Below are 13,982 nucleotides of genomic sequence, written 5' to 3'. Positions count from 1 at the left end.
GATTACCCCTGGGATATTCTTGCTTTTTAAGTCAAAGAATTCTGTATAGATTACTGAGCAATATTTGGAAATTAGTTAGATATCAAGACACTGAAAAGTTTAATGAATTGGGATTGGTGAAAATATACAACCAGTGTTTTTGCTGCAGATTTTAAAGGTTTTTTTTTATTTAAGTACTAAACATGCTGGGTTTTGTATTAAGTAAAATACCCCCTTGCCTTTTTTTTTTATTGAAAAACATTATTTATTGATTTAATCACAGTGCACAAAATAAAGTACGTGTACTAGCACGGCGCCCATCGCATACCATAAGGCATGCGATGGTATGCGATGCGATGGCAGCCGATGTTATACAATTTTAAATTGTATACCATTGAATTGTATGCCATTGTATCACATATACAATGGTATGTGATTTAAAATTGTATAAGCACCCTAATGGGGGCTTACAATGTTAAATGCACCCCCACGCCACCCCCACTATGAACGTGAACCAGAAGCGTGGCGAGCGGCGGCGGTACGCGTCCTACGACCTTTTCATACCCCCACTATCCACATCGGCGTGGAGTTGATTTTATATAGTGTGGCAAGCGCAGCGGAATCAATGTAAAGTAATACACGTCCCTTTGCGGGGCTCACGGCCCTCGCCACGCTTCGGGCTCCGTGGCTCGCTGCGCTTGCCACACTATATAAAATCAACTCTACGTCGACGTGGATAGTGGGGGTATGAAAAGGTCATAGGACGTGTACCGCCGCCGTTTGCCACGCTTCGGGTTCACGTTCATAGTGGGGGTGCATTTAACATTGTAAGCCCCATTAGGGTGCTTATACAATTAAACATTGTATAGGGGGCTTATACAATTTTAAATCGCATTGCAGTGCATCAGGTGTATGGCATGCGATGCGATGGGATTATATGTCGTGTGACCAAATATCGTGGGTGCCGTGCTAGTACACAAGTACCTAAAGTACCTGGAAAAATTTCAACAAACAGTGATTTATTTAATTTCCCTCTTTTTAGTATGTTTAAGTTTTACTTGCTTGTTGTGTTTATTGCAGATCTGGCAATGTGGCGGAACCCTTGAAGTTCACCCTTGTTCCCATGTGGGACATGTCTTTCCAAAGCAAGCGCCTTACTCTCGGAGTAAAGCTTTGGCAAACAGTGTGCGTGCAGCAGAAGTTTGGATGGATGGCTATAAAGAGCTTTACTACCATCGAAACCCACATGCTCGATTAGTAAGATACTGTATATCAGAATAAAGTTATAATAGTAAAGATTATGATGCCAGTTATCAAATGCCTTATATATGCTGTAGTATCCAATTCATTATACCAGTAAGTACTTGAAAAGATCTTTTCTGTGTACATGTCGTTTTTTCAAATATCTTTTGTATAGTGGCAATAATGATCTGTACAGAGTTGGCATTTGTGAATGCAAGTACATTGAGCACTGTGCAGAGGATATAATACCATTGTGTATTTACTATTCATTCCTGTCTGTTTAATATGTATGATGGTTGCACCTGATTTTTCTTATATGCAAATAGTAACTCTTAATTAGTGATTTGCCTGTATGTGTATCTTCTAGGAGCCATATGGAGATGTGACAGAGAGAAGACAGCTAAGGGAGAGATTGCAGTGTAAATCCTTCAAATGGTTTTTAGAGAATGTTTTCCCCGAGCTCCATGTCCCTGAGGACCAGCCTGGCCGCTTTGGCATGGTAGGTTCACAATATACTACCGAATTGGCTTTCATGGGTTTAAGCCCTGTTCATATTACACATTTAGCACAGATGTCATAATAGTTTTTGTCGAGTTGTAAGTACATTAGCTTTCAGCTTGACAACTTCATTTCCGTCTACCTACAGAATTAACGGTTAGCCTAGTTGAACACCATAGGAGTCTGACTGGATAACTAATGAGATATGATAATATAGTTGAATATTGGATTGTAGCATAAAATGGGAGTACTTATTATCTGACCCAGGCTTTTTAGGAGCCTGTGGATACAGAGGCGGCTGGACACCGTATCGGTATGGAACACTGAGCCTGATTCAGACCCATAAGCATTTTGTCCAAAAATAGCAAAACGCAATCTTTGGTGAAATGTATCTGTGCGCGAATACATAAACTGTGATCACCTGGCAGGATTAGGGGGTAGTAGGGGGAGAAGTTTGGGGTACATACGGAATCTCTGTTGACCACCGGCATCCTGACTGCTTGGTTACCATATGGAACCCAGTGGAAAATGCATACATTCATATTCATACACACATATACTGTACCAGTGATAGCTAACCTTGACACTCACACATCCCCGACCACATAGTCAACTATCTGTCATGTCCCCTCCCTATGTCATGTTGGACATGTTGCATATGGCCTTATTGTGTGTTCTAATGTAATGTAGTGTATTTTCACTGCGAGCGGTAGCTATCGGAAACAAATTTCGGTACTTGTTTCCTAGCACGGCCACAACGATCTTGATCTGGGGCATCGCAGGTAAAAAAATCGCGTCGGTCGCATCGCATGCGGGCTAAAAAATCGCATGCGATGCGACCGACGCGATGCCCGTGATTTCCCATAGGGAACAATGTAAAATGCCTCAATTTACCCAAATCAACATAGGGAACAATGTTAAATGGGCCAGAGAGCCCAAAAAACCCCCCTGACCAGTGAAATGTCCCCCCAAAAATAGTTAACGCCACCCCACGATCAACGTGAACCCGAAGCGTGGCGAGCCCGCGATGGGCGGTGGTACGCGTCCTCTGACCTTTTCATACCCCCACTATCCACTTCGGCGTGGAGTTGAGAATAGATAGTGTGGCGAGCGCAGCGAGCCACCGAGCCCGAAGCGTGGCGAGCACAGCGAGACCCGCGCGGGGACGCGGATACCCTCACAGGTAAACGCGTCCCTTCGCGGGCTTCACAGGTATCCGCGTCCCCTCGCGGGGCTCGGTGGCTCGCTGCGCTCGCCACACTATCTATTCTCAACTCCACGCCGACGTGGATAGTGGTGGTATGAAAAGGTCGGAGGACGCGTACCGCCGCCCCTCGCGGGCTCGCTGCGCACGCCACGCTTCGGGTTCACGTTGATCGTGGGGTGGCGTTAACTATTTTTGGGGGGCCATTTCACTGGTCAGGGGGGTTTTTTGGGCTCTCTGGCCCATTTAACATTGTTCCCTATGTTGATTTGGGTAAATTGAGGCACTTTACATTGTTCCCTATGGGAAATCGTGGGCATCGCGTCGGTACCATCGCATGCTTTTTTTGGCCGCATGCGATGCGACCGACGCAATTTTGACTTTTTCAATGCATTTCAATGGGAAATCGCGGGCATCGCGTCGGTCGCATCGCAGACCATTAAAAATTACCCGCAATGCCCACGATAGTGGCCGTGCTAGGAAACAAGTACCCAAATTTCTGTGTATTATGCATCTTGTATTGATACACCAGGCAATAAACTGATTCAGATTAAGATTCTGATTAGTGATATACCGTGCAATTTTCTGTAATCTTTTATTTTAAATGCAAATCACAAATGTAGTTTGTAGTTAACAGCTACATGTTGCAGTTTTCAGCACTCCCAATCTCCTTTAACGTCTTCTTTTCCTGAAACGTGTGTCACCTGCTCTCTTTATACTACTTTCTTGCTTCTGCTAGACAGGTCTTCTCTCTACCTTAAGGGCAGTTGTCACAACAGGCTGATAGAATGGTGGGAGCTGGGGCATCGTATCATTGCTCCCTTATTTTTCATTGAAAAATCTTGATTGAAAAAAGACAATCTGTCTGCACTACTGTGGCTAAATCTAGCAAATAGTCCTGCTTAATGTAAGTACTGTAATACTACTTCTAAACACACCACCTACAACAGTGTATTATATTTTAAACATGCTTTTGATGTAAGCAGCTTTTATGAAATGAATGAATTTAATTAAAATTGTTTATTAAATTAGTTGAACTGTCGGGAGCAGGGACGCTAATAATAGTTATAGTACAGTTGTGCTCATAAGTTTACATATCCTAGCAGAATTTGTGATTTTCTGGCCAGTCGTCAGAGAATATGAATGATAACTCACAAACTTTTCTTTCACTCATGGTTAGTGGTTGGGTGAAGCCATTTATTGACAACCAACTGTGTTTACTCTTTTTAATCATAATGACAACAGAAACTACACAAGTTACCCTGATCAAAAGTTTACATTTTTTTGGGCCTGATAACATGCACACAAGTTGACACAAACGGGTTTAAATGGCTCCTGAAGGTAACCATCCTCACCTTGCAATCAGTGTGTGTGTGTATAAAAGGTCAGCGAGTTTCTGGTCTCCTGAAAGACCCTTGCATCTTTCATCCAGTGCTGCACTGACGTGTCTGGATTCTGAGTCATGTGGAAAGCAAAAGCATTGTCAGAGGATCTGCGAGAAAAGGTAATTGAACTGTATAAAACAGGAAAGGGATATAAAAAAATATCCAAGCAATTGAGAATGCCAATCAGCAGTGTTCAAACTCTAATTAAGAAAGAGGGATTCTGTGGAAACCAAATCACGTTCAGGTAGACCAACAAAAATATAATCCACAACTGCCAGGAAAATTGTTCGAGATGCAAAGAAAAATCCACAAATAGGGGGAAATTTACTAAAGGAAATTTGTAAAAAAAACAGGTGTATTTGTATCCAGAAATACACTTATTTTTGACATTTACTATCCCGAAAATACGGCAATTCGTATTCGTATTGATGTGCTATCAATACGAATACGAATTGCCGTATTTTCGAGATAGTAAGTGCCAAAAATAAGTGTATTTCTGGATACAAATACACCTATTTTTTACAAATTTCCTTTAGTAAATTTTCCCCTTAACTTCAGCTGAAATATAGGGCTCTCTGAAAAAAAGTGGTGTGGTTGTTTCAAGATGCACAATAAGGAAGCATTTGAAGAAAAATGGGCTGCACGGTCGAGTCGCCAGAAGAAAGCCATTACTACGCAAATGCCACAAAGCATCCCGTATTGATAGCACATCAATACGAATACGAATTGCCGTATTTTCGGGATAGTAAGGGGGACATTTACCAAAATGGATTCATAGAAAAAAGGTGTATTCGTAGGGAGAAATACACCTTTTTTTTACGAATTTGTATTTTCGGGATTTACAATCCCAAAAATACAACAATTCGTAGTCCTAAAGATGGAACATTCGTATTTGTAGTTACAAATACGAATGCCCTACACCATCGATAGGATACGACAGAAATCACCATTCAAAAGAATGGTGGTTTCTGATTTACTAAGCAGCCGTACTGACAATACGGCTGCTTAGTGGTGTGAAACACCCACGCAAATACGACAGGAAAATAGAACACCATTTTCCTGTTCTATTTGCGTTTTAGCCTGCACGGATCAGTCAGATCCGTGCAGGCTACAGTGTAAAAAAAATAGAAAAATAAATAAATAAAAAAAAAAACGGCGTGGGGTCCCCCCCACAGCCGAAACCAGCACCAGGCTGAAGGAGCCGGGGCCGGTAATTAAAAATCAGGGAACCCGACAAATAGGGGTTCCCCGATTTTTAACAACCAGCCCCAGGCTTCAGGTCCGGGGCTGGTTCCCAAAATACGGGGGACAAAATGAGTAGGGGTCCCCCGTATTTTAAGAACCAGCCCCAGGCACAACCAGCCGGCAGGGTAATGTCACAGCCGGGGGACACTTATAATATAAGGTCCCGCGGCCAAAACATTCTCCCTACCGACCAGTCAGCCTGGCCAGGGGCCCTGGGGGAGTGGGGACCCCCCCAATGAAGGGGTCCCCCCCCTCCAGGACTTACCTGACCAGGCTGAAGCCTGGTGCTGTCCTCGATGCCCCTGGGCGGTGGGCATCGAGCTGATAAATGGTGTAAAAAAAAGATGAACCTATTGTTTTTTACTGTGGCACTACAAGTGCCAGCAAGCCTCCCCAGCAAGCTGGGACTTGGAGAACCACAAGTCCCAGCCTGCTGGGCATTAAAGGGCCCGCTGGCACTTGTAGTTCTACAGTTAAAAAAATAGTGCACAAAACACACTGACACACTTTTAAAATAAAACTTTATTACACACAAAGCCCACACATACTAATACTTACCTATCTTCTTCCCATAGGTCGCCCTGGTCCTGTGTCGGCGTCTTCTGGTCCTGTGTCGTCTTCTTCCTCCATGTCGACCGTCGCTGTCGCCGTCCGGATCCGACGAAATCCATTTGGGAAGCTGTGGAAGGAAACCATACTCACCTGTCCCAGCGCGACGTAGTCCAGGTAAGGGTCTTTGCAAAAAAACAAACCGACACCCCGAAACCAGACCGGACTGACGGAGACGCACGTGTGTTTGTTTACATCGTGCGGCTCCGCCTCCCGAATGCCGCTATTGGCCGCCTTGCGGCCTAGCGGCTCCTGATTGGCCGCTAGGCCGCAAGGCGGCCAATAGCGGCATTCGGGAGGCGGAGCCGCACGATGTAAACACCGTGCGTCTCCGTCAGTCCGGTCTGGTTTCGGGGTGTCGGTTTGTTTTTTTTGCAAAGACCCTTACCTGGACTACGTCGCGCTGGGACAGGTGAGTATGGTTTCCTTCCACAGCTTCCCAAATGGATTTCGTCGGATCCGGACGGCGACAGCGACGGTCGACATGGAGGAAGAAGACGACACAGGACCAGAAGACGCCGACACAGGACCAGGGCGACCTATGGAAAGAAGATAGGTAAGTATTAGTATGTGTGGGCTTTGTGTGTAATAAAGTTTTATTTTAAAAGTGTGTCAGTGTGTTTTGTGCACTATTTTTTTAACTGTAGAACTACAAGTGCCAGCGGGCCCTTTAATGCCCAGCAGGCTGGGACTTGTGGTTCTCCAAGTCCCAGCTTGCTGGGGAGGCTTGCTGGCACTTGTAGTGCCACAGTAAAAAACAATAGGTTCATCTTTTTTTTACACCATTTATCAGCTCGATGCCCACCGCCCAGGGGCATCGAGGACAGCACCAGGCTTCAGCCTGGTCAGGTAAGTCCTGGAGGGGGGGGACCCCTTCATTGGGGGGGTCCCCACTCCCCCAGGGCCCCTGGCCAGGCTGACTGGTCGGTAGGGAGAATGTTTTGGCCGCGGGACCTTATATTATAAGTGTCCCCCGGCTGTGACATTACCCTGCCGGCTGGTTGTGCCTGGGGCTGGTTCTTAAAATACGGGGGACCCCTACTCATTTTGTCCCCCGTATTTTGGGAACCAGCCCCGGACCTGGAGCCTGGGGCTGGTTGTTAAAAATCGGGGAACCCCTATTTGTCGGGTTCCCTGATTTTTAATTACCGGCCCCGGCTCCTTCAGCCTGGTGCTGGTTTCGGCTGTGGGGGGGACCCCACGCCGTTTTTTTTTTTATTTATTTATTTTTTCTATTTTTTTTTACACCTTGCAGCCTGCACGGATCTGACTGATCCGTGCAGACTGCTAGAAATAATTTGTATTAGCGGCCGTATATACGGCCGCTAATACGAATCATTACACCATCGGAGGGTTACAAAGCAGTCGTATACTTTGCATACGACTTAAACAGTTGTATGCAGTCGTAGGGAAAATACCAATACGAAAAACTAGGTTTTTCATATTGGTAAATTTCCCCCTAAATGTCAAAAATAAGTGTATTTCTGGATACAAATACACCTGTTTTTTTTACAAATTTCCTTTAGTAAATTTCCCCCTATTTGTGGATTTTTCTTTGCATCTCGAACAATTTTCCTGGCAGTTGTGGATTATATTTTTGTTGGTCTACCTGAACGTGATTTGGTTTCCACAGAATCCCTCTTTCTTAATTAGAGTTTGAACACTGCTGATTGGCATTCTCAATTGCTTGGATATTTTTTTATATCCCTTTCCTGTTTTATACAGTTCAATTACCTTTTCTCGCAGATCCTCTGACAATGCTTTTGCTTTCCACATGACTCAGAATCCAGACACGTCAGTGCAGCACTGGATGAAAGATGCAAGGGTCTTTCAGGAGACCAGAAACTTGCTGACCTTTTATACACACACACACTGATTGCAAGGTGAGGATGGTTACCTTCAGGAGCCTTTATTAACCCGTTTGTGTCAACTTGTGTGCATGTTATCAGGCCCAAAAAAAATGTAAACTTTTGATCAGGGTAACTTGGGTAGTTTCTGTCATCATTATGATTTAAAAAGAGTAAACACAGTTGGTTGACAATAAATGGCTTCACCCAACCACTAACCATGAGTGAAAGAAAAGTTTGTGAGTTATCATTCATATTCTCTGACAAATGGCCAGAAAATAACAAATTCTGCTAGGGTATGTAAATTTATGAGCACAAGTGTATATCTTTTATTATGGTCCTATATTAGAATTTAAAATGTAGAATTTTGGTGGCAGACCAGAATCACTGTAAACTGCTCTAAGCACCTGTACATGAACATATCCCTTATCTAAAATGCTCAGTACCCGAAGCATTTTGGATAATGGCTTATTCTGTGTGTTGGAATATTTTTATATTTCAATAAGGTATCGTATTTATGTTGTATAAACACATATATTTTATTTGCGCATGAAACAAGGATTTAAAACATGAAACAGTGTTCACTGTAGCTTTGTTTAGTGCAGGGAGCTGACCACCGGGCAGGACAGTTTTTTCAATCGGGCAGGCACATTTTATGTTAGAAATTTACATTAGAAACAAACAAAAGAATAAAACATATATATAAAAATTCACACTGCACTAGGATTACGCCCATTATTGTTATACTCTGCTATGTCCATTACACACTCTGTCGTAATGACAATTACACATTATGGCAAACACTGTAATACCTCTTACAAATTATACCACACACCATAATGCTCATTACACATGATGGCACACACAAAAGTTCTTAGCGGCTAGTTAGTGCTGTTGGGGGCAGCGTAAGGGCACACGGGGCAAAAAGGTTTTAAAAATGGGTAGGGTGCGGCACCCTGCAAAAGAAGTGAAGAGGAAGGAACACATACTCCTTTTACACCGCCGCAAAAACCCGGGTCAGCAGAGGTGTAAATGGGTCCACCCGTGTCCCTTTACACAGGATTGAAACACAGGACCCAGGTAATGACCTGGGTTGAACATGGCTAGGACCTGGGTAGAGGGCAGTGTAAACGGGTACGCCGGGTTATCCGACCCGCTCCTGTTTACATCAGTGAGGGTCCACAGGTTGGATGGGGGGGGGCACACACAGCCTCCGCTGCTGTACTCTGCAGATAGCAGCGGCGGCAGTGAGGAGGTGAATGGATGCGGGGGCTTGCGCGGCAATTGGTGGTCCTGGCGGGGGTGATCGCGGTCCCGTTATCTCCAAGCACCTCCTCTGTCTACAGTGCGGGTAGGCAACGCAAATATGTAATGTAAATGGTACAAATCCGATCCGTGTTCCAAATGCTGGGTCGGATCCGGGATTTTTGGTGTAAAAGGGGTATAACAAAGTTTTTGTACTATCTCAGGCACTGACTTTAAATGGCAAGTAATAATTTTCTTGCACATATTTAGTGCCAGTTACATTAATTCCCCAGTTATAGATGTACCCAGTAGGGTTTTAGCAAAAAAAGTACATTCTGGAGACTATGATTTTCAGAATAATTTGGATAATGTATATTTGGATGAGAGATACTCAACCTATACTAAAGCAATGCTGTATAGTGATGGCAATTTAAACTCGGCTCCCGAAATGGTGATGTGGTCTAGGCAAAAGGGGCCTTCAAGTGTGCCATCACTGTGGGGGCATGGCCAGTGCTCTATGAGCTGCTGGCATGCCCCCAGATCTTCTGTCTGCCATAAATACTCTATATATTCTATTCACCGCTGCTCTGCTAACCAGAGCAGCGAGAGTCTGAGGGCATCCAACTGCCCTCCACCGTGGGACAGTTTAAAAAAAAAAAAAAGTTGTTAGGATATTCTCTACTTGGCATCTCCAGGGCCTTAGATCAATATTCCAGTTCTTAGATGAGGATTATTCCAAACCTCTTACCTTTTCGCAATTAAAAGAACGTTTTCCTCTTATTCAGTTCCCTCTATTTGCTTATTTTCAGGTCAGGAGCTACTTGACAAAAATCATACCTAAACTATATAAAGAAGGATCTGATAGAGATTTTGATCTTATGATTGTATATAGAAAGGGTGGACAAACACCTACCTCTCTGTTATATAGCCATATTCGCACCACTCTGGACCTTTCTAAGGTCAAAAAGGGACTGACTCATTGGAATACGGCTTTCCCAGATATCCCAATTACATCCATCATCAAAGCCACAATATCATTAAACAAACTGCTTGTTTTATCATCCTATGCTGAGATGCAATTTAAAATTTTACACAGGGCATACTATACACCCAAACACCGTTTTCTGATGGGTATATCTGACTATTCCAACTGTTTTAAATGCTTGTCCCCAGAAGCAGACATTTTTCACATTTTTCATTGTCTATGGACATGTGATTTAGTACAGGCCTTTTGGCTAGATGTCCAACGATACATCAACCATACCTTGAAGATAACTTTTACCATAACCCCCTCCTGGGCATTGTGGAATATTCATGCGCTAGACACACATACACATACCTCACACGAGGCACTAAGGGTCTCCTGGCCAAAATTGCAGCGGCCACCAAAAATACCATTCTTTCCCAATGGATACACTCTGATCCCATTTCATTACAATTTATGCTCCCGGGATTAAAATTTATTTTCCAGATGGATTGGATAGAGTGCATGCTAGATAAAGAAACTAAGGCGTCAAAATTCTTTGACACTTGGCTGCTATATATACTCTATCTCACAACTCAGGAAAAATACCGTATTAGACAAGCGGTTGCGCTTACAACATGGTATAATTTGGCCACTTTGGAGAGAGCACAACCCCCTTTCTAAATCATTACCTGTCACACCCCTTACTCACTCTTCTTCCAGAAAAGGCAATGTATGCAGTGTATGTACCCAGAGTAAAGATGTAAATGTGTCCATTGTCGGGACATCGTGATATGCCATTCTATCTTTTTCGATTTATTACTTGTGATGTTTTCAATGTACCATATGTCATTCTTTTTCAATTTCTCAATAAATATATATACATATATATATATATATATATATATATATATATATATATATATATATATATATATATATATATATAAAAAGTTGGTAGGTATGTACCTGTCAAATATATCACCACTGGGAACCGGTGGTAGATTTAGGCTCTAATATACTCTTTAATTTAAAAAAAATATTTTTGTAATAATGTAGAAAATTTACCAAAATTGATTCGTAAAAAATAGGTTTATTCGTAGGCAGAAATACACCTATTTTTTACACATTTGTATTTTCGGGATTTACAATCCCGAAAATACAACAATTCGTATTCCTAATGATGGGACATTCGTATTTGTATTTACAAATACGAATGTCTACACCATCGATAGAATACGACAGAAATCACCATTCAAAAGAATGGTGGTTCCTGATGTACTAAGCAGCCGTATTGATAATACGGCTGCTAATTGGTATAAAACAGGCACGCAAATACGACAGGAAAATACACCTTGCTTTCCCTGTCGTATTTGGCTTTAGCCTGCACGGATCAGTCAGATCCGTGCAGGCTTTAGTGTAAAAAAATAGAAAAATTAAATACATAAAAAAAAAACGGCGTGGGGTCCCCCCCACAGCTGTAACCAGCACCAGGCTGAAAGAGCCGGGCCAGTAATTAAAAATCAGGGAACCCGACAAATAGGGGTTCCCCGAGTTTTAACAACCAGCCCCAGGCTCCAGGTCTGGGGCTGGTTCCCAAAATACGGGGGACAAAATGACTAGGGGTCCCCCGTATTTTAAGAACCAGCCCCAGGCCAAACCAGCCAGCAGGGTAATGTCACAGCCGGGGGACACTTATGATATAAGGTCCCGCGGCCAAAACATTAACCCCCTGACCATTCAGCCTGGCCAGGGGCCCTAGGGGAGTGGGGACCCCCCCAATGAAGGGGTCCCCCCCCTCCAGGACTTACCTGACCAGGCTGAAGCCTGGTGCTGTCCCCGGTGACCCTGGGCTGTGGTCACCGGGCTGATTAAAGTGTAAAAAAATGAATAAACTATTGTCTAATACTAGGGAACTATGAGTCCCAGCAAGCCTCCCCCGCAAGCTGGGACTTGGAGAACCACAGTATTAAAAATAGTAAAATAAAACACACTGACACACACTTAAAATAAAACTTTAATACATCCAAAGCCCATACATACTAATACTTACCTATCTTCATCCCGTAGGTAGCCCTGGTCCTGATGTCCTGGTCCTGTGTCGTCTTCTGGCTCCATGTCGACCGTCGCTGTCGCCGTTGCCGTCCGGGTCCGACGAAATCCATGGATGAAGCTGTGGAAGGAAACCATACTTACCTGTCCCAGGGCGACGTAGTCCAAGGGGGTCTTGGAAAAAAACAAACGAGAAGCCGAACCAGCCGAACAGCTGAGCCGCACGGTACTCTGTGTACATCGTGCGGCTCCGCCCCCAAATGCCGCTATTGGCTGCCTTGCGGCCTAGCAGCCAATCAGGAGCCGCTAGGCTTGCAAGGCGGCCAATAGCGGCATTCGGGGATGGAGCCGCACGATGTACAGAGAGTACCGTGCGGCTCAGCTGTTCGTCTGGTTCGGCTTCTCGTTTTTTTTTTTTTCAAGACCCCCTTGGACTACGTCGCCCTGGGACAGGTGAGTATGGTTTCCTTCCAAAGCTTCCTCCATGGATTTCGTTAGACCCGGACGGCAACGGCGACAGCGATGGTCGACATGGAGCCAGAAGACGACACAGGACCAGAAGACCAGGACATCAGGACCAGGGCTACCTACGGGATATGTATGTATGGGCTTTGGATGTATTAAAGTTTTATTTTAAGTGTGTGTCAGTGTGTTTTATTTTACTATTTTTAATACTGTGGAACTACAAGTGCCAGCGGGCCCTTTAATGCCCCGCAGGCTGGGACTTGTGGTTCTCTAAGTCCCAGCTTGCGGGGGAGGCTTGCTGGGACGCATAGTTCCCCAGTATTAGACAATAGTTTATTCTTTTTTTTACACTTTAATCAGCCCGGTGACCACAGCCCAGGGTCACCGGGGACAGCACCAGGCTTCAGCCTGGTCAGGTAAGTCCTGGAGGGGGGGGACCCCTTCATTGGGTGGGGTCCCCACTCCCCCAGGGCCCCTGGCCAGGCTGACCGGTCAGGGGGTTAATGTTTTGGCCACGGGACCTTATATCATAAGAGTCCCCCGGCTGTGACATTACCCATCTAGCTGGTTTGGCCTGGGGCTGGTTCTTAAAATACGGGGGACCCCTAGTCATTTTGTCCCCCGTATTTTGGGAACCAGCCCCGGACCAGCCCCGGACCTGGAGCCTGGGGCTGGTTGTTAAAAATCGGGGAACCCCTATTTGTTGGGTTCCCTGATTTTTAATTAGCACTGGCACCAGTGCAGACGCTGCTGAGGAAGGACCTGTAAGGTCCGAAATGCATTTGGCGTGTCTTATTGTTTAAATCGCTGCAAACGGACTTGGCTGTTGGTATTCCTGGGCTTCTACTTCTCCCAGTATCCGGACCTGGTGTGAGTTCTGTGCCCCTGAACTATCTGTTGGACCGCAGTCTTTGCCTTGAGCGACTTTTATCTACATGCTTATATGAAGCATAGAAATTGTAAGTGCACATCTATATTAAATTTATTTGTTTAAGAAGGTCTGCACTATATTTCTTTTATTGTGTCATTTCATATTATACATCATCATTGAGGACCTGACTATTTGAGGACCCTACCAGGAATTATCCCATTTATTCATGGATACCTGTATTTGGTGACATTAACTCTTTGTGATTACCTTCACATGAACTGAGTTTTTATTTGAGAACACCACAAGCGCTAATTCTCCAGTTTTCTCACTTGTTGTACCAAGTGCAAATGAGTGTCAAGCCCGGGACCAGGATTAA

General features: G+C 44.3%; 1 protein-coding gene across 2 annotated transcripts in view; it reads left to right on the top strand.

Annotated features, from left to right (window-relative positions):
* GALNT12 (polypeptide N-acetylgalactosaminyltransferase 12) overlaps positions 1-13,982 on the top strand; it is a 170,887-nt gene that overhangs the window by 131,388 nt on the left and 25,517 nt on the right. For both annotated transcript variants that reach the window (XM_083188368.1, XM_083188367.1), the window contains exons 6-7: positions 1,060-1,236; positions 1,589-1,720. In XM_083188368.1, coding sequence (XP_083044494.1) covers positions 1,060-1,236; positions 1,589-1,720 — 309 coding nt within the window. The remainder of the gene's footprint in view (positions 1-1,059; positions 1,237-1,588; positions 1,721-13,982) is intronic.

This window comes from Crinia signifera, chromosome 5 (genome assembly GCF_055691185.1).
Source record: "Crinia signifera chromosome 5, ASM5569118v1, whole genome shotgun sequence".
Classification (NCBI taxonomy): domain Eukaryota; kingdom Metazoa; phylum Chordata; class Amphibia; order Anura; family Myobatrachidae; genus Crinia; species Crinia signifera.
The sequence above is the reverse complement of the archived record's forward strand: the minus strand, read 5'-3'. Positions and strand labels throughout refer to the sequence as shown.